The 27,906-nt window shown below is 38.3% G+C and overlaps 2 protein-coding genes across 4 annotated transcripts in view; one reads left to right on the top strand and one right to left on the bottom strand.

The window, feature by feature from the left end:
• Nucleotides 1-20,533, top strand: part of adgrg3 (adhesion G protein-coupled receptor G3) — a 28,317-nt gene extending 7,784 nt beyond the window's left edge. Inside the window, exons 4-12 of one of the 2 annotated variants that reach the window (XM_051900156.1) lie at nt 596-757; nt 890-1,018; nt 1,137-1,185; nt 3,665-3,756; nt 3,878-3,993; nt 4,094-4,365; nt 10,396-10,492; nt 10,580-10,866; nt 19,982-20,533. In XM_051900156.1, the coding sequence (XP_051756116.1) occupies nt 596-757; nt 890-1,018; nt 1,137-1,185; nt 3,665-3,756; nt 3,878-3,993; nt 4,094-4,365; nt 10,396-10,492; nt 10,580-10,866; nt 19,982-20,100 (1,323 nt within the window). In that variant the 3' untranslated portion in view covers nt 20,101-20,533. The remainder of the gene's footprint in view (nt 1-595; nt 758-889; nt 1,019-1,136; nt 1,186-3,664; nt 3,757-3,877; nt 3,994-4,093; nt 4,366-10,395; nt 10,493-10,579; nt 10,867-19,981) is intronic. The other variant, XM_051900157.1, reaches the window with a different exon arrangement.
• A 665-nt stretch (nt 20,534-21,198) lies between these two features.
• On the bottom strand, nt 21,199-27,372 carry sinhcafl (SIN3-HDAC complex associated factor, like). Of its 2 annotated transcripts, none has more exons than XM_051900159.1 (6): nt 27,227-27,372; nt 25,830-25,968; nt 25,438-25,537; nt 25,241-25,355; nt 22,944-23,094; nt 21,199-22,866 (listed from the first exon to the last, which is right to left on the bottom strand). In XM_051900159.1, exons 1-6 carry the CDS (start codon nt 27,336-27,338, stop codon nt 22,689-22,691), a joined length of 795 nt encoding a protein of 264 aa, XP_051756119.1. In that variant the 5' UTR covers nt 27,339-27,372; the 3' UTR covers nt 21,199-22,688. The 2 variants fall into 2 exon arrangements, with proteins under 2 accessions (XP_051756119.1, XP_051756121.1); XM_051900161.1 differs by lacking the exon at nt 27,227-27,372 and adding an exon at nt 26,784-27,191.
• Nucleotides 27,373-27,906: the final 534 nt, after the last annotated feature.

Below are 27,906 nucleotides of genomic sequence, written 5' to 3' on the forward strand. Positions count from 1 at the left end.
CAGACAGGGATTGTGTGCAGCCTGTCGTGTGCTCTTTCTCTCTTTGAAGGCGCTCACTCTTACCAGCCGTAAAAACGGCTTTCAGCGCTCGAAGCGCACCGTACCGGCCGTGAGAACAGCCTTCTGACGCTGTCAAAACAGCTATTTGCTCTATAACGGCAAACGAAACAAAAAACAGAAAATAAAGAGAGGACTTCGACCCCGCTGCTGTGCTGTTCGCCCGCACTCGAAAAAAAAAGAGAAGTTCAACCAAAAAGCTTGACTCGTCTTCTAGCAGACACTTGCTTGCAGAGAACAGGAACAACACCGTTCGGCTCCGAAGCGAAAAGCTGAAGATGCAACGCACCTGCTGCTCGTTATATACCCGCGCTGCGAGGCGAGCAGCTGATGCATATGATTGCATGCCAATGTGCATTGGCTCGTTGTAGTTACACTCGAAGTAGATTGGCCTCTCTAGCGAGATTCCTATTCGTCGGTCTGTCCGACGTACGTCGAACGTGACCGACTGAATGGGAACAATCACCCTGTATAGTCCAGCGTCATAAAACAAGAAACAGAAGTTGAACTTAAAGTGTCAGACACATTTTTGTTACAGAAAGATCAATTAGATCATGCACTGGATACAGAAAAAGGATATATAATCAACATCTCTGACGAAGCAATACTCAAGAGCAGAAATGGGCAGGGGGATTTGTTCTTGATTGTGTCTCTTCTCAATGAGACCCTCTTCAGAGTCAACAGCAGTTCAGACACCGAGGTACTTTGTCTGTCCTTCAAAGCATTGTTTATTTGTCAAATTAAATGTGAGTTTATCTTCTCTGGAGTACATCTGCATTTCATAACACTGTGGCTTCTTCTTCGGATCATTTTGTCATTGTGGCGTTGACAGAAGGGAAATGACCCAAAAGAGTCAGACCCAATATTGCACGGGCAAAGCGTGTTGGGAGTTTGGCTTGGTGCAAATGAAGTTCAAAACCTTTCTCAGCCTGTTCAGCTCAGATTCAGGAATACCAATCAGGTGAGATGCTTTCACATCACACCATAATTTAATTGTAAAAATACAGCTTGGCCTTGTGGCTGTTATTTATCAACTGCCAATTTTTCACTTCTGTAAAAGTGCAACTTCATTATTGCAGAATGAAAGTGGAATTTGTGTCTACTGGCGTCTCGATAAAAACGGCAGAGGTCAGTATGACTTTCACATCATCTTCAGAGCGAAAAATTAATTATTAGATTAAATGAAGCATGAAACCTCTCTAGGTCAGTCTCAGAAGCAGTGCGATTTGTGTGTGTATTTCATTTGAAATTGTTACAGATAAACTTTCAAGAAATTAATTTTTCCCACCTCAGGCTCAAAGTAACAGGGCGGATGCAGCCCCGTACATTAGTGTCAACAAATATGGGTTGTTAAACTATTACACCTGTCCACAAAATGTGGTCTGGTACGAATAGTAATTTATGGTTACTAACTTTAAGCCTAACCTAAATGCGCTACATTATTTCAACCATGTCGCAGTAAATTTAGAATTAATTTACATATTTCAACTCTGGTAGGATCACTGAGTTTGTTGTGGCTTATATTAAATCACACATTAAAATACTAATAAAAAACCTAAACTTTCTTGTTTGATGTCAACCCTGTTACATTCAAAATGCTTTAGGGTTGAATGTTACAAGATTGAAGATCAAGTAAGTTGTTCTGTGAGAGAATAGCAGACAGTTGATGGAACAAAGCTCAAGTCTTGAGGGTTTTTGCCAGAAAAGGAAGGGCATAGTCTGCCACATTCAACCACTGTCGAAAGTGTTGTTGTTTTTTTGAGTAATAAGGTTAACCAAGCCTGCTTATCCATATAGTCAAAGTTTATGTAGAGCTGACCCTGACGAATGATTTTCCTAGTCAACTGGTAGTCATTCTTTAAAGCCATAAGTTGACTAGTCGCAGCTTTATGTAATTAATTTAATAACTGTATACTGGAGGCTCATTATTATACTAAACCATAATATTGAGGCTTTCTGTCTAGTTCTGCTCACACCGTAACAAGCGGTTTATGACATGGCTTGTTAGTGCGCACGCTTGTAAAAGACCACAGCCTGTAGCGTCAGTCGCTAGTGCACCTCTTGAAGCCAGGGGAGTGAGGTTTACACGCACAGCTCTTACCAGCTGGTCTCACACTCACCCCCCTAAACCTCACTCCCATCCGGGTCACGGCACCAGTTTTATGTATCAGATCCGATTCTGCCAATAAGAAATTTCAGGATAAGTTCACCTCCATTTATTGGCTCTGGAAAAACATGGGACACTTCATCAGAGGAATATCCATTGTGCTAACCTCTTCCCATGTTATGGTTGGGAAGAGTAAGAAGAGAACATGTGCGTCCTGCTTCGTCAGTGTCAATTTGTGGTCTGAGGCCAGGATTCCCAGGTCTGCATAACAAAACCAGCCCAATTGCTACTCAAAACTAGCCCGATCACAGCCAAAAGTATCCCAATCGTGTTCTGGGGGTCCCCTTGTAAAAATCTCGTTCCGGGGTCCGGTAGGGGAGGGGGTCCCCCAGTAAAAAGAGGTAAAAATCATGTTGGGGGGGGGGGGCGCTTTAACCCGCGGACTAAAAAAAAAACAACCTGCGAAAATAAATAATGTTTTTGAGATTTCACTACAGAAAAAAAAGAAAAATATATATATTTTCTCTTTTTAACCAGTTACACTCACACATCCAAGTTACAAATTCAAGTTACACACTCTTACGTTTAACATAAGGTTAAGTAAAAATGTCATGCATCCACACTTCACACAAACACTTAAAGGGTTAGTTCACCCAAAAATGAAATTTCTGTCATTAATTACTCACCCACATGTCGTTCCACACTCGTAAGACCTTCGTTCATCTTCAGAAAATAAATTAAGATATTTTTGATGAAATCCGAGAGGTATATGACTTGTCCATTGACAGCAATATAATCAACACTTTCAAGGTCCAGAAAGGTACTAAAGATATCGTTAAAACTGTCAATGTGACTGCAGTGGCTCAACCTTAACTTTGAAGCGATGAGAATAGTTTTTGTGCACAAACAAACAAATAAAAATAATGACTTTATTCATCAATCTCCTTGTCATTCTCACGCAGGTGACGCAGTAAGCACAGTGAAGGCTGTGTTATTTTTGTTTTGTTTTTGTGCACAAAAAGTATTTTTGTCGCTTCATATCATTAAGGTTGAACCACTGTAGTCATGGCGACTATTTTAACGATGTCTTTAGTACCTTTCTGGACCTTGAAAGTGTTGATTATATTGCTGTCAATGGACGAGTCATATACCTCTCGGATTTCATCAAAAATATCTTAATTTGTGTTCTGAAGATGAACGAAGGTCTTAAGGGTGTGGAACGAGCCTCCTCTCGCCAACTAACTTTTGATTGTCTATTAGGAGGCAGCCCTAAATAGAGATGTTTCACTTGTGTTAGCCTGAGGTTGATGGTGGTATGACAAGATGATAAAATCTGTAGCATCTGTCTGCAACCTCACTGTTTCCTGAGAACGACCTATATACTGTATTTTGTCATTATGGGAGTAAAAAAGTAATGTCGATATTTACAGACAGTTCTCATTTGAATAGATGTTTTTGCACTGACTTAGAATACATGCAATGTGTGTGTGTGTCTGTCAGGTAACTGGAGTACAAATGGCTGTAAGACTAGCGTTGACAACGGAGACTTTGTGTGCAGTTGTAATCATCTGAGCTTTTTTGCAGTGCTCATTGTAAGTGCATTTGTGTCCTTTTTTGGTTTTAAAAGATTAAACTTTCTGTTTATGTTTATGACTCATTATGTTTATGTCTGTTTATGACTCATTTGAATGAACTCTTTTGTCCTTCTGAAAGAGTCCTCAAATTCCTGAAGAGTTCCATATTGTCCATCTCAACTACATTTCATACGTCGGCTCTGCCCTTTCAATAGCATTTACAGCCCTTATGATTGTCATGTTTCTGTGCAAACGGTAAGCTTATTATTAAATCAGATAATCTAGACAGTTTCAGAATGAGATGTTCTGTGGTACAGATATAGGTAGATAACGTCTCTCACCATCCTCCCAACAGGAAGAAGCAATGTGAGCATGCAGTCTTTATTCACGTACAGCTCTCAGGTTCCTTATTCTTGCTGCACATCTCGTTCTTGTGCAGCGTGTGGTTTTCGGGGCAGAGCCTCATTGACTCAGTGTGTCAGGGTCTAGGACTTTTCCTGCACTGGTGCCTTTTAGCCACCTTCACTTGGACAGCCGTTGAGGGCTTCCACCTGTACCTGCTGCTGGTGCGGGTCTTCAACATCTACATCAAGAGATACCTGCTTAAACTAAGTCTTGTGGGATGGGGTGAGTTCAAATTCACATTCTGAAGTCAATATACACTATTCCCACATTACTCATGGGCCCTGTGAGTTCCGCGACACAGTGGACGGAATCTCAGAATTCAGTCATAAAAATGGAATTTACTGTATAACATGGAATGTCACAGAATTTGGCAAATTTTGGATGAATGAAACAAAAGTAGGGCTGTACACTTAATCAATTGCTTCATCTCCAAAGCTGCTCTGAGCATCACTTCAAAAGCATTACTCCATTTTATTTGAGACTATCGTACAGTAGAATTATATTTGATTTTGATTACATTTTAAATGATTAATTAAAGGATTAGTTCACTTTAAAATGAAAATTACCCCATGATTTACTCACCCTCAAGCCATCCTAGTTGTATACGACTCTCTTCTTTCTGATGAACACAATCGGAGTTATATTAATAAATATCCTGACGCATCCAAATTTTATAATGGCAGTGAATGGGATCAACAAGTATAAAGCTCAAATAAGCGCATCTATCCATCATAAACATACTCCACACGGCTCCGGGGGTTAATAAAGGCCTTCTGAAGTGAAGCGATGTGTTTGTGTAAGAAAAATATCCATATTTAACACGCTATAGAGTAAAATATCTAGCTTCCCCAGGCCGCCTTCTGTATTCAACTTAGGACGAAATTGTAACGCTTCTCGCAGTTCAAAATGCTTACGCTGTCCTACACCTTCCCTATTCAGTTTATGAAACAAGCTTACTGACGTGACGACAGTTACGCTTTTTCCGTATGGTCCATCAGAAGCTAGATATTTTACTTTATAACTTGTATAAAGTATAAATATGGATATTTTTCTTACACAAATGCATCGCTTTATTTCAGAAGGCCTTTATTAACCCCCGGAGTCGTGTGGAGTACACGTTTATGATGGATGGATGGATGGATGCACTTTTTTTGAGCTTCAAACTCGGTCAAACATTTCATCCTGGGCTCTCATTCTCAAAAAGACAAATGTTCACTAGAAGATGTAGGGTTAGTTCACCCAAAACAGTTCCCTTTCGAAAGGGAACTTGCTCTGCGTTTGAAACGCTATGGGGAACGTCACACGTGACCCGGTGTCTGAAAGCCAACTATCCAACAACTCTAATCCCTATTGGCCGGCGACAGCCTATGACGTAATATGGCGTGACCCGGAAGTATAAAAGGAGCGCCTGGAGAAACAGTTTGAAACATGTTCAAACCTTTTAAACGATTTAATGATTAAATAAAAAGGAATTTATACCTGTATGATAATGCTGGACCAGCACGGTTTGGAAAATGAATGGATGATTGATTCAGCTGCGGGCAACATCTCCTGGCGCGACACGGGAATTCATTCAGCACGCGACTCTCACAGTGCATTATGGGTATTCTCTAGCCGTTGAGCGTGCATCGGTTGTTGCGGTGCATTGTGGGAGTGCACTCAACATCGTCCACTATGGTTTCGGACACCACTACAAATGGCTGTCCCCTCAAATAGTGCCCTATTTAAGGGTATAGGGGGCGATTTCAGACACAGCCAGTATCTTTTCGTCTTTCGGGTCTGTTCTGTCTGATCACGACTACATCGACTCCGGTAAGGGATTCTATAATATGCCTTACAAATGTTCAAGAGAATGTGTTCATCCGTGTCCCAGGTTTTGACACTTGATATACACATTTCTGGGCGTTTTCTGTCTGGAGAGGAGCACGCATAGACAGTGCTTGAGGGCGCTGTCTGTGTGTTTGTCTGTTATTTACTGTGAGCGTCTTCCTATTGGGACGCTCCGTTCTCGTTCGGCACTCTTCTCGAGGGAAGACGTGTCCGCATCTGTGCCTGGTGATTCTGGCCCTGTTTGTGCTGAGGCAAAATGGCGGCTGCAATCATAGGGCTCGCAGGTGAGCTCGTTGGGAAGTTTGAGAGAGTTGTATTCTCTCTCAGCTCCCCCGGGGCTGACGAGGATGAATTGTTGGATGACGATGACGTCCGTATTTGACGTCATCGCGTCCGGCAGCGAGTGCTCCTCTGGCTGCTGTGGATGCGGAGCTGCTGGTGTTTTTGGGACGCGCTTTTCGGCAGGCTGCAGCTGCCGTGAGAGTGCGTTAAGAAAGGGGTCGTGTGCAGACGGCTCGACTAGCAGTTCCTTTCTGTCCATGAACGCTGCAGCTCCCATAAGCTTTTCATTCCCTCCGGATCTCCGCGTTTGAGATCGGGAGGGCATGGAAAAACCCCTAGCTGTTCAGATTTGTATCTGAGCCCAGACAGACGGGAGGAGGAAGAAGCGAGGGTGAGATGGGTGATCGATTGTAAACACTTCTGCGTTTGTAATCAATCCCCCAGCTGCAAGGGCGATTTATATCTACCCTCTCCTCTTCTTCTTTCACCTCCTATATATATGTATGTTTATTTATATACATGTGTATATATATTTTATGTAGGAATGCAATTGATGAGGTTTAGACTCCCTGATGCTGTTTTTCTCAGGTGGTAGGCCCTTATCTTTGCGTAGATAAGTTATGCAGGTGTATGCTAGGCCCCACTTCTAGAACTTTTCATGCTATGGAAAATGTTTTTTCCTCTGAGCCACTTGATTTTCTTAATCAAGTTTGAGTTGATGGTGCTAGCTTTTAGCCTTCGTCCTCTAGGGCTTAGTACAGATTTGAGAATCTGTGTGGAGAAAATGTTTATCCTCATTGGAAACAGCATGTATGTCAAAGCATTACGTTTGCTTTGAGTTCTAGACTTTTGCCCTACATTTGTATGTGAGCTTACAGCTTACAGCCACAGGTTAGCACCTGTTCTCATAATAGCAGGCTTTTTGATGTTAGCCTTTATTGGAGAGATTGGTGACTATTATATTCCCCAGTTGAGGTTTATTTGTGTCACTGAGTGCATCACCTGTTGGATTGCATACTCAGGGTAGTATAGAACCACTTTTTGAGAAAAGCTGGTTTCTGTTAGCTCCCTTTTGTGATCTTGTTAACAGCTATATTGCATATAACTTTGATTGTAGGCTCTTATGGTTAATTAGCCTCCTTCTAGCAATTGTATTTCTAACAAGTGCTGTTAGTTGATCATAGTTTACTCACATAGTTTACACTGCTACAGGCTTTTGCTACGTGTCCGTTTGAGGTAGTAGGCCATATAGGCCTCCCTTAGTTGGCATTGTTTGGTTCCCTTTAGTCACATATGATTTAGGGTACATTGCCTGTTGGAATGTGTAGCCTAGCTCAGGTTGCAGTTAGCTTCCCACAGCTATTGTTGGGTTAGAGCTGGTCTCCTGTAGCTTGGTTCCCTTTATTTCACGAGCTGAAGCCACGTGTCATTGGAACGGTAGGCCCCAACAGGCCTCCTTTCTAGTTCACATGTTGGCACAGTTTGTGTTTTATTCTGCAAACAGGCTGAATGCCACTTGTTGCTGAGATTGTAGGCCCCACAAGGCCTCCTTTTTAGCTGACTTGCTGGTAGGATGTCTGGGAATCCAAGAACCCATACCACCATCGGCCACGCCCCACCTCTGTTGAGTAGGCCTTAAGCAGGCCTCTCGTGGAGTATGATGGCGTAATATGCATTCCTTCTCTCAGTATTATGCGTGAAAGGTTTTTCACTGAATGCATGGCCTGTTGGTTCGTATGGTCTTGGACTGGCTGATGCCATGTGTTTACTAGGGTAGGCCCTAATAAGGCCTCCTTTTTAGTTTACATGTTGGCACAGTTTGTGTTTATATGGACAAACGGGCTGAACGCCACTTGTTGCTGAACTTGGAGGCCCTATAAGGCCTCCTTTTTAGCTGACATGCTGGCAGGATGCTTGTGAATCCAATACCACCATCGGCCACACCCCACCTCTGTTGAGTAGGCCTTAAGCAGGCCTCTCGTGGAGTATGTGGTGTAATATGCATTTCCTTTTAGAAACTAAATCATTGAATGCATGGCCTGATGGTTGGTGTGGTTATGGTTGCCACTTGCTGATGCCACTGATGCCATCTGGGCCACCTTTTGAACATACTGGTTTATGTAATAGTGTACTCCTCTCGCTGAGAGAGTTACAAGTGTTTTGTTGAGTACATTTCTGGTTGGCCAGTGCCCCAGGTGATAATTTAACCTCCTTATGGTTCAGTTATTTATCCTTCCTGGTGCTTGAAACACTGCCACGAGCTGACGCCACGTGTCTGCTGAGGTCATAGGCCCATCTTTGGGGCCTTCCTTAGTGCATGATGGCGTATGTTGTACTCCTCTTGCTTTAAAGAGTAAAAAAGTTCTTTTACCGAGTACACTGCTTGTTGGATTGTGTTAGGTGGACTGTTATGTGGGCACTTCACAGACTCATTTTGCTGTATACTGAAGTCATGTTTCTTGCTTCCAGCAAGATAGGGGTTCAAGGTGGCCTTCGTAGGCCACCATTGAATCTCCTAATATTGTGACAAAGTACTCTAGCTTATGTGAGTCGTACTCCACATAGAACTACTATCATGATGTAGGCCCTTTCTGGCCCCCATGGTTATGTGCCCACAGTATGGTCTACCTGTTAGGTCGAGCTTTGTACTTCCCTGCTAGGGTTGTCTGTGTAATAGTAGCTCCCTAAGCTGATCATTGGTGAAGGCTTCCTTGAGGCCTCCCATTGAGGATCAGCCCCAGGCTGGTTTGTGCTCCCCTGTATCAGCGTTCTTTAGCGCACAGCCTCCTCAGTGCAAATAATCAAGCGCTGAGTAGATCCTAGGATGAGCGGATTATACTCCCCTCAATACGAGGGTTCATAGCACTCAGCTGAGTTCTGCTCTCCAGGATGCCCGTCTCTACACGTGGGTTTGAGTTGCTTACTGCCCTTCTTGCAGTCGCTCTTACCTGCTCTCTTCTCTGAAGAATGCGTTATGGAGATTCTGTATTCAGACAGGGTTGGCCAAGACTAAGTTTGTCCTGCATCAGATCAGGTCGGCCTCCCTGGTGGCATTGGGGGTGACTTCGTTCCCCTCTAGTGACTGGCCGGGGCTCTTTTTGGTTCCCTGGCCACATTCCCTTGAGCGGCCTTAGTAGGCTTTCTACAGAAGGCCTCTTTGAGGCTCAGCTTGGGCTGTTGGCCGTAGGGAATGCTATCACTGACAGCCTGGTGTGACCCGAGGGTGAGTTGCTAAGCATTTCCTTCGAAACTGCTCGACATTTGTCAGCCATATTTTTTGGCATGCACTCTCCTTAAGCATGGCGGCATGGGTATATCGTTCCATATAGCGTTTCAAATGCAGAGCGAGTTCCCTTTCGAAAGGGAACGTCTCAGGTTACGTATGTAACCATGGTTCCCTGAGAAACAGGAAACAAGACTCTGCGTTTCCCTGCATTGCTTCGGGCTGCCTGCCTACAGAACAGTCCCTCAAGACAATAGATACTGACTGTTTCTCCAGGCGCTCCTTTTATACTTCCGGGTCGTGCCATATTACGTCATAGGCTGTCGCCGGCCAATAGGGATTGGAGTTGTTGGATAGTTGGCTTTCAGACACTGGGTCACGTGTGACGTTCCCCATAGCATTTCAAACGCAGAGTCTCATTCCCTGTTTCTCAGGGAACCATGGTTACATATGTAACCTGAGACGTTATTAACCCTCATGTCATGTTGTAAGACTCTTTCTTATGTGGCACACAAAAACAGATGGTTAGCAGAATGCCCATGCTGCTCTTTTCCATATAATGACACTGAAAGGACTGTGGCTGTCAAGCTCCAAAATAGTTGCGAATGAGTAAGAACTTTTCAGTGCTTGATGTCATGGCATGACGCATATTTAGGCATCATGTTTGAATTTGCACAAGTGAAAATGAGGTTTGATTATGGTAGAGGGGAAGATTTATGTAAATTGTGTGAGATTATTTCGTTCATTAGATCAAAAGATATGAAAAAACCCATACATTTACCCACCCATAGACCCTTCCCTTGAAGAATTCAGGACAGAAGTGGTGAAAAGTGGACAAAAGAGAAAGATTAAAACACCACGTGTAAACGGGAATGTGTAAATAGATCTTATAATACACATTTAATCTTTTCCTTTAGGTGTTCCCACGTTTATAGTGATGATATGCGGTGTGACTAAAGCGTATGGCAAATATTCCTTTCACATGGATAAAGACAACTCAACAGCCACACCTCTGTAAGGTCAATCTATTCAAATTACACTGCAGTTTTACTTCTCCATCATCTCTCAAGCCTGTGTTTTCATTGGCTTCTTATCATCTAGATGCTGGGTGACCAAACAGACAGTAAGCTACATTACAGTGAATGGTTATCTCGGGCTGGTGCTGCTCTTTAACATGGCTATGCTGGTGGTGGTGCTGGTTAAGATGCGTCAGTTAAGATCACAGGCTCTTCAGATTAAAGACCATCAGAGGAGGGCATGGAAAGACTGGGCGTCTCTACTCGGGCTCAGCTGTGTTCTGGGAGTGCCCTGGGTACTGGCCTTCTCCACCCATGGCCCGTTGAGTCTCACTTCGCTCTATGTTTTCACCATTCTCAACAGTTTTCAGGGTAAGAACTTGTTGCAGCTTTCATTGAAACAAAAGCATGTGTTAAAGGGATAGTTCTCCCAAAAATTAAAAAATTCTGTCATTAATTGCTTGCCCTCATGTCGTTCAAAACCAATAAGACTTTCGTTCATCTTTCGAACACAAATGAAGATGTTTTTGATGAAATCTGAGAGCTTTCTGTCCCTCCATTGACGGCCTAACACAATACTTTCAACCTCCAGAAAGATAGTAAAAACATCATTAAAGTAATCCATGTGACTCCAGTGGTTTAACCTCAATTTTATGAAGAGATACGAGTGCTTTGTTTGCACAGAAAAACATAATTTACCACTTTATTTACAAAATATGAATCTCCAACGGTGTTCATGCAGCAACGTCCGCTCTCGCGTCAACACGCATCGTGAACGCAGGTAGTAGATTCATATTTTGTAAATAAAGTAGTAAATTATGTTGTTTTGCACAAACAAAGCGCTTGTGTCGCTTCATAAAACTGAGGTTAAACCACTGAGTCACTTTAATGATGTCTTTACTATCTTTCTGGGGCTTGAAAGTGGTAGTTGCGTAGGCTGTCAATGGAGGGACAGAAAGCTCTCAGATTTCATTAAAAATATCCTAATTTGTGTTCCGAAGATGAACAAAAGTATTACGGGTTTGGAACAACATGAGGGTAATTAATGACAGCATTTTCATTTTTGGGTGAATATATGGGTGAATATCATATATAGGCCTAACTGGCACTTTCATGAACAGGGTACAAGGTTTTTGTTTTGCAACAGCAAAATACTATATTCTCTTGAGTGAAAACTATCATTATAGCATGAAAAGTATACAAGCTTTAAAGGTGCATTCTGGGAGTTTTTTAGCGATAGTGTTAGGGTGGATTAGGGTAATGTGGGACACTTGTGAATTGTGTACCATATTTCCATATGAAGCCAAAACAATATATCAATTTTTGTTGATCCTGGAACAACATTACTGTCTGAAAATTTAGTCATAACCCTATCCCTTCCCCTAAACCTAACCCTGCCCATAAGTTATCCCTAAAATCAGAGGGAAATGATAGGTGAATAACACTGATGTAGAAGCACCTAACCCTGGTTGTAAGCCTAAACTTGACAAAAAAAAAAGCTTTTCTTATATAGAATTTTTGTCTAAATATCTAAAAATTCTTAAATGCAGATGCTTTTACTAGATAAGTAAAATAACAAGAATTTTTTTCTCGTTTTCTTCAAAATGAAGTGTTTTTTTTTTGCTTAAAACAAGCAAAATTATCTGCCAATGGGGTAAGAAAAAGCTTTTTTTTTGCAGTGTAACTTGGTTGATTGGAATGTTGTTCCAGGATAAACAAAGATGTTGATCTAGGAACATGTTGTACTTTAATTTCATTGTTTCATTTTTCATTTCACCTTATTAAAAAAAAGCATTTATTTTAGCCTTCAACTTGAGAACATGGCGCGCCTGGTGTGTATTATAGCCTATTTGAAGCAGGGCTGCCAACTCTCAGGCATTCAGCGTGAAATTTACTCAGTTGACACTGTTCTCATGCAACATGTCCATTTTCTCACAATGGTTTTCTCTTTGTGGACCAAAGACAACACTGACAACACACTGACATACAAGACTTACTGAAATGAATCATGCCTCGTGTAATCACTTTATCAGTTTCAACCGCAGAAAGACAATAGCAAAACATTTTGTGAGAAATGTCACGTAGTGTTACATTTATCTCAGAAAAGCCATTCAGTTTCCATAAACTCTATAGTTAATGAGAAAAATGTACTTTAGAGAGGAGCATTTTGCAAAAAAAAAAAAAAGGCGTGATTATTACTTATTCATTATTTTACGTACTTAGCCTATATAATTAAAAAGTTATAAAAACGGTCTTATATACAATGGTATACAAATCAGTTGTTAATTTTAAACTTTAATAACAGGGTTCCCTATATAGTTTGCAACATCATTTGAGAAAGTTAGGTTTTTCCTTGTAACGCATTTAACTTTCTTAATGCACATTTTCTCAATAGAATAAGAAATATTTGACTGTCCCACATTGGTCAAAACATGCTGCCCCATTTTTGAAACAACCTTTTCTAAAGTGGGACGACAAAGATTGCTTCAAAAAGAAAATATTCTTAACACATTTAAACGATGTGATTTTCTGGAAATTGTGTCATAAATGTGGTCGTGAAATCATTAAACAGGAAGTAGCCTACCTCTTGTGAAGTTCTCTCAAAGGTCAGAGACATTTAGAGAAAATTAATGTTTAGGATATAATTCTGACTTAAATAAAACTATTTATAACAGATTTAGATGGCAAACCAGAAAAACCTTAGCTCCCCCTATACCCTCATTCACTATTCTCTACATTACTCCACTAATATATTTCACTTTAGGGAGTGAATGAAAACGAGTGCGTCAGAAGGGCTGCTGCTTTTGCATAGTTTGTACTTGCTGTTTAATAATCATTTGAAACAGTAGTAATGAACTTGATAACATCAAAATGGTTTCAGACCCTACTACAAATGGCAGTCCCCTCAAATAGTGCCCTATTTAAGGACATAGCTGGTGATTTCAGACACAGCCTTTGACCTTGGATGCAGACCTATTAGCATATATTTCTTTACAGCCATCTGTAAAAGTGATGTTATTTCTTGGATTTACATTTTTATATTCCATAGCACTGTGACACCGAGGAAATAACAGTTTACTCAATTTTTTTTGACAACTGTATATGTCAAGATCAACCATTCATTCAATTATAAGTAATTAGGCTAATTATATAAATATTTTTAATTTTCACAGCATTAAAATAAATCATATGGACCTATTTTATTATACATTTTTATTATTGTATTATATATGATTCCATGTAAAAAAAACAAACAAACATAGGCTTACACTGTAATTAAATCACTAAATGGAATTATTTGTGACAATTAATCGTCAGCACAAAATTCATGATCGTGATGGGCCTATTCTGAATCTGCAACCCTGTTACCCATTCTGGAGTTTTTTAATATATTTGTATTCATTTTAGTAGACTTTTTATGTTTATCTAATTGTTAATGCTAGAAAGTAACAAATCCACATTCTTCACATGTTCTTGACATGTTGACACAAATTAAATTGAAAATAAAACAGCTCATACATTATTGTTTTGACCTTGTGAGGTGGACAAACAGCATGTTCTGAAGATTAAGTATCTCCTTTCACTGTCCATTTGTTGAAAAAGAAAAATGTAGACATTTTAAAGGCATATTTTTTACCCTTTTTTGCATAAAGTGCCAGTTGTTTATTTATTTTTTTACTTTTTGGGCACTTTTGGGGCCCCTTAACATGCTCAAAAACTTTTGAAACTTTGCACACATGTTGGAATCGTCGGTCATCAGGGCTGGGCACAAGTTATCATGGGGGAACTTTTTATATGGTTGTATATGAGGGGCTCTGTAGCGCACCCCTTTTCACCTACAGTAACCAAACTTCATACAGTTACAGATCTCATTGGGCCACATGCTCTTAAATTTAATATACTCCTCCTAGGGGATTCATCCATTCACAACCAAACTGAGGCAACAAATTTATGGTGAAAAAAGGGAAACAAGAAGTGTGTTATAACTTCTGCATACATTGATTGATTTTGATGAAACTTCAGTTGTGTGTTCGTTGTAGGAGGCCGATTACATGGATGTGACTATTGTGAGTCAAAGTTATAGCACCACCAATTGGCAGCAGGAAGTGTCCCTTTCAACATGCGTTGAAATCGCCCTCTTATTTTTACCTGATTTGCTTCAATCTTCGTCAGAATAATGTCAAGACACCGCAGATGCACACCTGTAAAAGGATTCTTGATATCTTGAATACTGTTGTCATGGCCACACGTCAAACTTTAATATTCTTTTTGGGTGTTTTTGAGATTAGCATGCTTCAAATTGCATGGAACTTGACACACATCAGAGTTGTCAGCCAATAGACATGGGCAAAGCCTTAGAAATAGGCACGGAGGAGGGGCTCTACAGCGCCAACTTTTTGACTAAAGTTGGGAGTTCGTTTTACCTACAGTCACCAAACTCGCTACATATATTGATCTCATCAAGCTAGTATAGATTTTTGTTTTTTTATTTTTAAAATATTGAATCTTCCGACTCAACTAACTGGTAAAACAGTCTCTCAACTGATCTGTGTGTGTGTGTGTGTGTGTGTGTGTGTGTGTGTGTGTGTGTGTGTGTGTGTGTGTGTGTGTGTGTGTGTGTGTGTGTGTGTGTGTGTGGGTGTGTGTGTGTGTGTGTGTGTGTGTGTGTGTGTGTGTGTGGGGTGTGTGTGTGTGTGTGTGTGTGTGTGTGTGTGTGTGTGTGGGTGTGTGTGTGTGTGTGTGTGGGTGTGTGGGTGTGTGTATGCTTGTTTTTGTGATTTATGAGGACACAAATTTGTATAATGACATGCTTAATCATAAGTGGCACGGCTAGCTGAAATATATATATATATATGTATATATTTATACATTTTTCAGTTGTAATCTTTTGAAAAGTCATCTGAAATAATAAACTAAATGCAATAAATAAATAATGCAAAAATATTAATTTTTCACTACATATCGATACAGAAATATCTGAAACGCTTCCAATACTCATTTTTCGCTGAATTGGTACACGATATCAGCTGTGCTTTCTTGCTCTATCATCTCTCCAACAGCGGGTTGACACGGGACGTTTACATGACAACGATGTACTAAAAGCTGAAAAGTTTTGTGTTTTTTATGTACAAACAACGTTGTCAAAATGATCCCACTGATCCATTCACACTGATCCACGAAAAATGACTACAAATGCTGTGTTATACTGCCAGGCCAGTAGTTGGTGATGTCACTTTGTAAAGAAACTCAACGACTATGAATATGAGGTTAAACCACTGAGTCACTTTAATGATGTCTTTACTATCTTTCTGGGGCTTGAAAGTGGTAGTTGCGTAGGCTGTCAATGGAGGGACAGAAAGCTCTCAGATTTCATTAAAAATATCTTAATTTGTGTTCCGAAGATGAACAAAAGTATTACGGGTTTGGAACAACATGAGGGTAATTAATGACAGCATTTTCATTTTTGGGTGAATATATGGGTGAATATCATATATAGGCCTAACTGGCACTTTCATGAACAGGGTACAAGGTTTTTGTTTTGCAACAGCAAAATACTATATTCTCTTGAGTGAAAACTATCATTATAGCATGAAAAGTATACAAGCTTTAAAGGTGCATTCTGGGAGTTTTTTAGCGATAGTGTTAGGGTGGATTAGGGTAATGTAGGACACTTGTGAATTGTTCCAAATTCTTAAATGCAGATGCTTTTACTAGATAAGTAAAATAACAAGAATTTTTTTCTCGTTTTCTTCAAAATGAAGTGGTTTTTTTTTTTTGCTTAAAACAAGCAAAATTATCTGCCAATGGGGTAAGAAAAAGTTTTTTTTTTTGCAGTGTAACTTGGTTGATTGGAATGTTGTTCCAGGATAAACAAAGATGTTGATCTAGGAACATGTTGTACTTTAATTTCATTGTTTCATTTTTCATTTCACCTTATTAAAAAAAAGCATTTATTTTAGCCTTCAACTTGAGAACATGGCGCGCCTGGTGTGTATTATAGCCTATTTGAAGCAGGGCTGCCAACTCTCAGGCATTCAGCGTGAAATTTACTCAGTTGACACTGTTCTCATGCAACATGTCCATTTTCTCACAATGGTTTTCTCTTTGTGGACCAAAGACAACACTGACAACACACTGACATACAAGACTTACTGAAATGAATCATGCCTCGTGTAATCACTTTATCAGTTTCAACCGCAGAAAGACAATAGCAAAACATTTTGTGAGAAATGTCACGTAGTGTTACATTTATCTCAGAAAAGCCATTCAGTGTCCATAAACTCTATAGTTAATGAGAAAAATGTACTTTAGAGAGGAGCATTTTGCAACAAAAAAAAAAAGGCGTGATTATTACTTATTCATTATTTTACGTACTTAGCCTATATAATTAAAAAGTTATAAAAACGGTCTTATATACAATGGTATACAAATCAGTTGTTAATTTTAAACTTTAATAACAGGGTTCCCTATATAGTTTGCAACATCATTTGAGAAAGTTAGGTTTTTCCTTGTAACGCATTTAACTTTCTTAATGCACATTTTCTCAATAGAATAAGAAATATTTGACTGTCCCACATTGGTCAAAACATGCTGCCCCATTTTTGAAACAACTTTTTCTAAAGTGGGACGACAAAGATTGCTTCAAAAAGAAAATATTCTTAACACATTTAAACGATGTGATTTTCTGGAAATTGTGTCATAAATGTGGTCGTGAAATCATTAAACAGGAAGTAGCCTACCTCTTGTGAAGTTCTCTCAAAGGTCAGAGACAGTTAGAGAAAATTAATGTTTAGGATATAATTCTGACTTAAATAAAACTGTTTATAACAGATTTAGATGGTCTATGCAAACCAGAAAAACCTTAGCTCCCCCTATACCCTCATTCACTATTCTCTACATTACTCCACTAATATATTTCACTTTAGGGAGTGAATGAAAACGAGTGCGTCGGAAGGGCTGCTGCTTTTGCATAGTTTGTACTTGCTGTTTAATAATCATTTGAAACAGTAGTAATGAACTTGATAACATCAAAATGGTTTCAGACCCTACTACAAATGGCAGTCCCCTCAAATAGTGCCCTATTTAAGGACATAGCTGGTGATTTCAGACACAGCCTTTGACCTTGGATGCAGACCTATTAGCATATATTTCTTTACAGCCATCTGTAAAAGTGATGTTATTTCTTGGATTTACATTTTTATATTCCATAGCACTGTGACACCGAGGAAATAACAGTTTACTCAATTTTTTTTGACAACTGTATATGTCAAGATCAACCATTCATTCAATTATAAGTAATTAGGCTAATTATATAAATATTTTTAATTTTCACAGCATTAAAATAAATCATATGGACCTATTTTATTATACATTTTTATTATTGTATTATATATGATTCCATGTAAAAAAACAAACAAACATAGGCTTACACTGTAATTAAATCACTAAATGGAATTATTTGTGACAATTAATCGTCAGCACAAAATTCATGATCGTGATGGGCCTATTCTGAATCTGCAACCCTGTTACCCATTCTGGAGTTTTTTAATATATTTGTATTCATTTTAGTAGACTTTTTATGTTTATCTAATTGTTAATGCTAGAAAGTAACAAATCCACATTCTTCACATGTTCTTGACATGTTGACACAAATTAAATTGAAAATAAAACAGCTCATACATTATTGTTTTGACCTTGTGAGGTGGACAAACAGCATGTTCTGAAGATTAAGTATCTCCTTTCACTGTCCATTTGTTGAAAAAGAAAAATGTAGACATTTTAAAGGCATATTTTTTACCCTTTTTTGCATAAAGTGCCAGTTGTTTATTTATTTTTTTACTTTTTGGGCACTTTTGGGGCCCCTTAACATGCTCAAAAACTTTTGAAACTTTGCACACATGTTGGAATCGTCGGTCATCAGGGCTGGGCACAAGTTATCATGGGGGAACTTTTTATATGGTTGTATATGAGGGGCTCTGTAGCGCACCCCTTTTCACCTACAGTAACCAAACTTCATACAGTTACAGATCTCATTGGGCCACATGCTCTTAAATTTAATATACTCCTCCTAGGGGATTCATCCATTCACAACCAAACTGAGGCAACAAATTTATGGTGAAAAAAGGGAAACAAGAAGTGTGTTATAACTTCTGCATACATTGATTGATTTTGATGAAACTTCAGTTGTGTGTTCGTTGTAGGAGGCCGAATACATGGATGTGACTATTGTGAGTCAAAGTTATAGCACCACCAATTGGCAGCAGGAAGTGTCCCTTTCAACATGCGTTGAAATCGCCCTCTTATTTTTACCTGATTTGCTTCAATCTTCGTCAGAATAATGTCAAGACACCGCAGATGCACACCTGTAAAAGGATTCTTGATATCTTGAATACTGTTGTCATGGCCACACGTCAAACTTTAATATTCTTTTTGGGTGTTTTTGAGATTAGCATGCTTCAAATTGCATGGAACTTGACACACATCAGAGTTGTCAGCCAATAGACATGGGCAAAGCCTTAGAAATAGGCACGGAGGAGGGGCTCTACAGCGCCAACTTTTTGACTAAAGTTGGGAGTTCGTTTTACCTACAGTCACCAAACTCGCTACATATATTGATCTCATCAAGCTAGTATAGATTTTTGTTTTTTTATTTTTAAAATATTGAATCTTCCGACTCAACTAACTGGTAAAACAGTCTCTCAACTGATCTGTGTGTGTGTGTGTGTGTGGGTATTTCACTTGTATTATGACGTAAACATGAAATATGAGGACATTTCATGAGTCCTCATTTAAAATAGCTTTAAAAACATACTAAACAATGTTTTATTAAAAATGTAAAAATGCAGACAGTTTTCTGTGATGGGTAGGTTTGACCCTTTCATGGCTGTGTGCTTTTGCCTGCATTAAAGGATAAGAAATCCCTTAGGCCTTGACTTTTTCCATACACGTTTGAATAATAAAATAAAGGCATAGAACCAGTTCATTTGTAGGGCACTGACAACATAGTTTTATAATTAGGTTAACTAGGTAGGTTAATATTTAGGTTAATAAAAATGTAAATAGAACTTGAGATAAATACTGGACTTCTGGACTTTTGAGCTGCAAAACCTTTGAGCTTTGCACTCCTTTGAAAGTGACCTATGACATGATATTCATCTAAATTTAAATGCTTTCATGGATGTGGCTATTGTGGCTTGTGGTCATAATGGCACCAGCTGCTGCAGTAAATGTTGCATATTCAGTCGACTTTGACAAAATCCTTTTACATTCACCCAGTTTAAATACCTATTGCACAGTTGCCCTTAAAGCTACCGGGGTGGCGGTGGTGCCGGGGCTTGGACCCGTCATCGCTGCTTGCAGCTATATTTAGATTTGTGTTTTTGGCCCTAAATGAACAGCGTGAAGCAGGGGCTCTTGATGAAATATGTCTTTGACACTAATACAAAATGTATAATATTCCATGCATCTTGTTCTTTTCATTCTCTAGGTGTCTTTATTTTCTTGTGGTTTTTGACTCTCACATGTAAGGCACGGAAAGAGAAACAAATCCCATCTAAAGGCACCATTCAGGTCAGCTACCACAGTAATGAAGATGTGACTAGATAACCAAAGGCTGTTTGCTGGAGATTTAAAGAAAGACCCTCCACCCTATATCAAAACTTCACTGTAGTTCTGTGTATTATTATACTCATTTGGATCTTTGTGATTTTTAAACTGGGGTCTGCAGAGCCTCAGGGGACTGCAAAGGGAATCTGCATATAGTTTTAAGGGGTAATTATTTATTTCTGTGTTGATCTATCTGTTATTGTAATTCCAGAATAGTTTGTATTTGTATTTTTGCATCTTTTCATTGCCATTTTCAGCTTTGGCTTCCTTACTGACAGTTATGATACTTCTTTGTGTAAAGAACAATAAACAATATTTATTGTGAAAAATGCAAATAAATAAATCTAAAATTGTTCTAACATTGAGTAAAAAAATAGCATTGATGTTACATATATTTTAGTACAATGACAAAAGTAAATTATTTTTATAAACATTTATTGTGTGCGTTTTATTACACATATACAGTAGGCTAAATGGGTCTTTACACAGGAAAATACATGCTTTATATTTTTGGGGGCCCATCATATTTGGTGGTCCTTGCTCTTAAATAAAAAACGAACAATCAAATAACTTTAATAGGAGAGCACAGCACTAAGACGACACATTCAGAGATGTAATTTTGGCACCACCTAGTGTTCAGAAAGCACAATTCATATTTCAGAACGTCCATTTCAGAAAATGTTTGCAAACAGCGATGACGTGTTTTGTGGGCGGAGCAAACCTGGTGGCAGAAATGAGTGACAGTTCTGCGGTAGTAGTCCATGGAAGCCACGGAATAAAATAAAAAAGGTAATTCCTAAAACTAACATGAATTGAGTGGTTTAGTCCACATTTTCTGAAGAGACATGGTCGCTTTATATGTTTAACAAATTTAATTTAAACTTTTATTCACAAGACGGTATTCTGTAAAAATAAAGACCATCTCTTCATGCATTCTGATTCTGACATCCAAAATCACAATTTTCTCTTATTCTGTGGATTTCACTTGTTTTCCTCCACTTGTTACTAGTGTTTTTCTGACTACATCCCTCTCTCTTCAGTTTCCCCCAATTTAAAAAATAAATATTGAAGACTACCAAAAACAAACAGGACAAACACTTACTTCAAAAGTTTTATGAAAATACCAATGTGAGGAAAATTGAGATACAAAATTTTATCAATGGTAAAATATTACAAAAAGTATAAAAAAGAAAGTGCACGAAAACTTCTTTACAGCATTAATTGTACAGACAGCTTTGAATAAATAGCATAAGTTAAAAAAAAAATGACAAATTAATGTAATGAAATGATCAGCTAAATCTCTGGTAAGGCACATTGACTGAGAATGTGCCACATTAATAGTAAAAAACATTTTTCCCTGAAATTTATCGACATCTTGTATTCGCTCTCATGCATTTTAAGAACAAGAGCATTACGTCAACATTAATGTTGACTCAAAGTATTGCTGGTGAATAAAAACAAACATTCATTCAAATACACTGAAATACAACTGAAAACCACCAAACCAAATTCTTAAACTCTACAATCTTGCTAAACTTCAGAGCCCGAACCAATTTTTTTTTTTTTTCACCACAAAAAAGGCTTTTCTGTCACATCGACATTTTTGATTAATCCAAATGGCAACAATAAAACAAAAAAACAAAACAAAAGGCTGCAGTCAATACATCAAGGCTGAAAGACTGTACAATTTCATCTTTGATTACCTTTAGTGTACAATATTGAGACACGGAAAAACGTGGTTAAAAACAGTGTAAAGCCTGGTTGGAAAATTCATCAGTAATATCTCTTACACTCTCATACAACAATAACAAACAAACAAACATCACCAACAGTCATAAAACTGATCATGCCTACAAATACATTATGCATGCTTTCATATGCCATTGTGTAAATGATAACCGTTTAAATACTCTGAGATAATGTATTTTTGCATCTTAGTTTTAAAGATTTACAAACCCGTAACCGTATTTTAAATATCGAGAAACATCTTTATGCCAAACCAGAAAAAAAAAAAAAAAAGATTTTACAAGCATGTGTCCATATTACAGATCAAAAGCTGAGGTGAATTCACATTGTGAATATTGTGCCCAAAGAAACCTTCTCAGTAAATGCATGTGTGTGATTTAACAGAGCAGAAGACCGCAAGGTAAAACATTGTATTTGCTTAAAAGTACAGATATAGCACTTTACATTATTCATCTGTAACCCGTGAAACTAAATGCCAAATAGAAGTCTTTTGGTGCACTGGTATGGAAAATATTATATTTACAAAACACTGGTAACTCCAAAAAATTTTTTACAGTAATAATAAAAAATAATAATAAAAAAAAAAGGATTACATTAAATTTCCTAACTCAGACCTATAAATATGTCCTAATGCCCAAATTTTTCTCCTTTTCTGTTATATAAAAAAAAAAAAGGTACAAAACTTACATTTTACAAAAGAGTCATAAAAAAAAAAAAATACAAAAGCAATGGGAAAACTCAACTCATACAGTTATCTAACAAAGGGAAGATATCAGAGTCTACCACTGGAGACAAAGCTATGAGGGCCTCAACGAGACAGTTTGAAGGGTGCGATAGTTGGATCACCATGCCTCCTTCATGTCCTCTGGAAGAGGGGAAGGAAGTGTTTGAGAGATCTGAGAGTCCGGGGAGGATGCCAGAGCTGGGCGCTTCTTGTTACAGCAGGGCTTGAAGAGACGAGGATCGATGATCACCTCACCGAAACGCCCCTTGTAGACAATCCCACAACACACCTTTTGCCTGAAACACAAGGATGGTGTTATTCACGGCTCAACCACTAGGAATTCAGTGGGCATTGGTAAACAGAAGGAGAATACCTCTTCCAGTAGGACAGGTCGAGAAAGGAGAACCCAGACGGGTTAGGACGCCTCTGTTTGGTCTCAATGTCTGAGCCGTCATCAGATTGATTACTGTGGCTGGGAGACTGAGAGGGAGACATGCTGGATGTGGTGCTGTGGGCATCTGAATCTGTGAAGACATGACAGCAAACATATTAACATGATAACAAGGAGATATTTTGAATTAAAATGTCCCGTTTACGCTCGTCCATTGAGTTCTTTCGCACTTGAATGGACAAAAACGTAAAATTATGCCAAAATGCACATTTTGTCGAGTATCCTTGTAAGCACAGTGTTGAATTAGTCAAAGTCTTAAATGAGTAAATGAGTCACTCACTGCTCTTAACTGAATAAATTTTAGCTATAATAAACATCTATTTTTAATTTATAAATTATGCAGTGAAGACCGTGAAGTGTTTGATAACTTTATTCAATTTCTGGATATTTCCTACCCGTTAGATCAAATAATTAAAAAATACTGTCTTTATGTTGTTTCTACATTAATTTGGAGATTAAGTGTGAATTTATTACAATATAAAAACATATTAAAAACTTTAACCCCTTAACTGTCACCCCCATTTTTAAACAAACGTGAAAATCGAAACTTAAATCATTGTAATTCAAGAATGCTTTGGATTTTGGAAGTATTTTTTTGAAGACATGCAGCAGATTGTTGCTGAAGTGAAGCACTTCAAAAAATTAAAGTATGAAAGTTACAGAAGTTTAAATTTACTGCAAATCAAATGTACTGTACTAAAAAGTTTAATATAAAATATACATTTTAAAAAAAATATTTTTTTTTACTCCAAATTTGAAACAACTTGGTTAGACCTATGGCTTTGGTTTTATATCAATTTTAAAGTTGATATCATGAAAATTGAAGTTCCCATGAGGCGTTGTACCAAAAAAAGCCTCCAGATGTCACCCACATTCCATTGAATTTTTTTATGCATTCTCCTGTAACAAATTAAAATTTATGTCCAAATATCACTGCTATCACAAAACAGATGCCAAATATGGAAGCTTGAGATTAAGACCTTTCCGACGATATGCGTTTTGTCAAGATTAACTACTTTATAGTCAAAACTTATCTAAAGTAAATTTTGCAATGTGAAACATGACAACGCCCACTAGGGGGAGGAGCCTGCTAAAGGTTTCCTAGTGTTTCCATGCTAATGCACTGTCCAATTTCAAAACAGTTGTCACAGGATGAATGCTGTTATTAAGCTTTCAATTGACACCTAATTTATGATGATTACTAAAATACGTGATGCGAAAAAAGGCAATAAAAAAAAAAAAAAAGCAGCAAGCAACAGTTAAGGGGTTAATGTTAGGTGCGATTAATCACAGAAAATCGTGCAATTAATTAATTATTTATTTATTTTTAAATCGATTGATCCCATGTGACAAGTGGTTCTGGGGGTATTCGATAGGGTTTGGTGAAAAACACTCGCCCAGAAAAAGCACACAAGTTGTGAGAAATCAAGATTCATAAACACACGACATGAAATATAACAAATCCCAAAAGAGTATCCGTGTACTTTCTTCACTGAGTTGAATATCTCTGATGACAGTCAGAGTGACAGTTGACAGATGTGAACACGATAACTTCTTGTTACGACGAACACAACGGATATATTCACCTCAGAGAAGAAAGTACAAGGATTGTATTTCATGTCGTGTTTTTATTCATCTTGATTTCTCACAACTCGTGTGCTTTTCCTGGGCGAGTTGGAGTGAACTTCGGCACCAAGTCTCACGATCGCACACGCCATGCACAGAAGACCAACGGCCAAAACTTTCGTTAAATAATACATTAAATTTGTTTTTCACTAAACCCTATAGTATACCCCAAGAAGACTTAGAATATACAACGCGTGTCGCATGGGATCATTACGTCACGAGCGTGAGAGGGACTTTTTTTTTTTTTTTTTTTTTTTAAATATCTCCTTTTGTGGTCCGAAAAAGAAAGGGCATACAGCATAGAACAACATCAGAGTGAGAAAATGATGACTTTTCATTTTAGGGTGAACTATCCCTAAAAAAAAAAAAAAAAACTAATGAAGGTCCACCCCTAAACATAACTATCACTGGGGCACACAAGTAAATCACACGAACAAGATAATACGAATTAGTCACCAATTCGCCAAAATGCAAAATTATGAAAATTATAAAATTACAGTTATGAACTGTCATTGTGGTGGCAATAAAACATTAAACTGCACATGCAGTGTTATAAACAAAAACAAAAACTGTTTTGCAAAAGTACAACTCACTTTGTCTTTTGAACTTATGAAGCTTTTTCAGTTTACTTTTCTTCTTTCCATCAATATTTTTGACTTTCTTGGGTTTGGTCAGCTTGAATCCAGGTCCTGCCCTCGCATCCACCACCTTGGGAGGGAAACAAAATTATTCTCAAAATGTCTGGAATGAAAGGGATGATTCCAGTGAAAACAAGAAAACAGTCCCTTACATGGTTCCAGTTCTTCTTTGATCCATGTGGTAATTTCTTCCAGCGTTTTACCAGCAGCACACAAGCGTTGCAGATGTCTCCAACCCGATCCTCTGACAGACTATAAAACATATTGCAATATGAATGACAGAAACTGATTTTTAAACATTTAAACATCAAGTATATGACTGGAATTTTATTACTCATTATCACAAAAACAAATCCTAATGAAATTTCTCTTTTTTGAAACAATCCCAATGGGATCAAATAAGCTCCCAAATGAAAAATTAAAGATGATCCAGTATGATATTTCATTCCAAGAGGATTTTCGGTTTATCTAATTAGGATCAAAAATTGTGATTGAAATTCCATTGAATTTTTTTTTTGGGATACAAGCAGAGATAAACACTTACCCGAAGCAGAGTCTGAAGTTTTCCTCATATCTGCTGCTGTCAGTGAACCGAGAACTTGACGACTTGGTTTTGCAAATACAACAACCCTCGTTACTGCGGTAAATCTTGGATTTATGGAAGCCGAACATCTTTACGGGCTCTAGAAATGAATGGAGAGCGTCATTAAAACAAAGGTCTCCTGCGCCATTTGCGCGGGGGATTGAAGGGGGCGGTCACAGGGATTCGTCTCTTGAACTTGACAATTTCATCGCGCTGTAGTCTAGAAGTTACGCAAAAAACGCAGAATCACAAGCGTGCGTCTGGAATAAAAAAAAAAGCGTGTTTGCTTTGAATCCGTCTCGTCTGCTGCAATGACCTACTTTTGATGTTTGACAAAAGCCTTTCGATGCAGACACCTTTAACACACGATCATTGACTCGTACGAGTGAAATAAACAACAACAGCATGTGTGCATTGAAATATGTTTTTTGGAAAATCCTAGAAAGAATGATAATGGAGTTTATACCTAACTGGGAACCAATCTTAAACAGGAATCCTCTAAGAATCAAGTCTTTATAAACCGAAATTCCTATTTTATCCTTTTCTGATCTTATTTGATGCTTAATGGATTCCCATTTAGTTGCATTCGCTCCAAATAATAATAATAATAATTCCTTTGGGAATTTTGACAAGGTGTGACGCTGGTGAAACAGGCGGAGTTGTAAAATCGAAAGTACAATTAAATGGGCGCCTGTTCTCGGGGTTGGAGATAAAACACACTTAAAACACTATGAATAAAAATACTGGGCTAATAGTACATCTTAAACGACATGTATGCATAATATAATGCGCACCGCGCGCTTGATACATCAATGCAAACGCTTGAAAAAACATCAAACCTGACACGACTCATTCACAAAGACTACACACATTACAAAATAAGTATTCAGAGGAATTCTGTCTTACATGACATACCTAATTTATATTTTCAATTAGTTCGTTCGCAACACATTTGCATCTGTGGAAACCCAAAGAAGAAAGCTACACGGAGATGTGTCTTAAATTAACATTTACACGCGTTCCTAAATTAATGTTTAGGAAGTTGTTTCTAAACAACACACGGAGGATAATACGATTAAAATACGGTTTGAATACTACCGTTTGCCTAAACTTTCACACAGTGAGAGAGCGCCAAAACGCGCGTCCCATTAACAATAACAGCTAGCCCGTTAGCACGCGACCATGCCACGCTCCACATCCACGCGCGCAAAGCCCTATTGTTGATGTAAATAACCGCGCTGTAAACGCACTAACATTACACACACAACACGTTACGCACTCCGATACTGACAGTACACACGGTTAAAACGAAATGCTACATTCGTGTAGTTAGTTCGTAACAATAACAAAGGACTTACCGTCAGAAACTTTGAATTCCGTCCGTTTTACTCGTCTGTACTGCGCATGCCTTACTACGGCCACACACAGAAACACAGATGAATGGTGGGGGCGGGGCCTGCGTACAAACATTGAGTAAAGGGGTTTGTCGGAGGAAGACCATATAAGGAGTATAGACGCCAAGTTTAAACATCAGTTCAACCAATCACTGCGCTGCCCTTCTCTGCCATTTAAGAATGTTGCATCCGGGGAAGTACACAAACGTTCCGCACGTATTGTTCTTGTTCTGACTTGAATGCGTGTGAATGGAGTCGTTTCCCACTACGTCGTAGATAAAGCTTGGATTAGGGGACTGTTTGTATCGTCTATTATGTGATATTAGGTTATCCAACACGCTGAAATTTAATATAATGTTCTCGATAATGTGGTTTTTGGTATGACTTGTCTTTCAGTCAGTAGGCTGTATAAACCTACTAGCATTATAGAACAACTGTATACTTTTTAGTCTTAAAATTGGTACATAACATGTCCTCATACCATTCATCAAAAGTTTATTTTAAAAATATATATATTTTATTGCATATCGTTAAAGTTGAAGTTCTTGATCACCTTTTTAAAATCAAGTATAAGGTTCATCAATGAGAGATCTATATTTTTTTTAGTTTTTCCCATTTTTAATCACCTTTTTAATACTACAAAA

Source organism: Ctenopharyngodon idella, chromosome 7, assembly GCF_019924925.1.
Source record: "Ctenopharyngodon idella isolate HZGC_01 chromosome 7, HZGC01, whole genome shotgun sequence".
NCBI classification, from domain to species: Eukaryota; Metazoa; Chordata; class Actinopteri; order Cypriniformes; family Xenocyprididae; genus Ctenopharyngodon; species Ctenopharyngodon idella.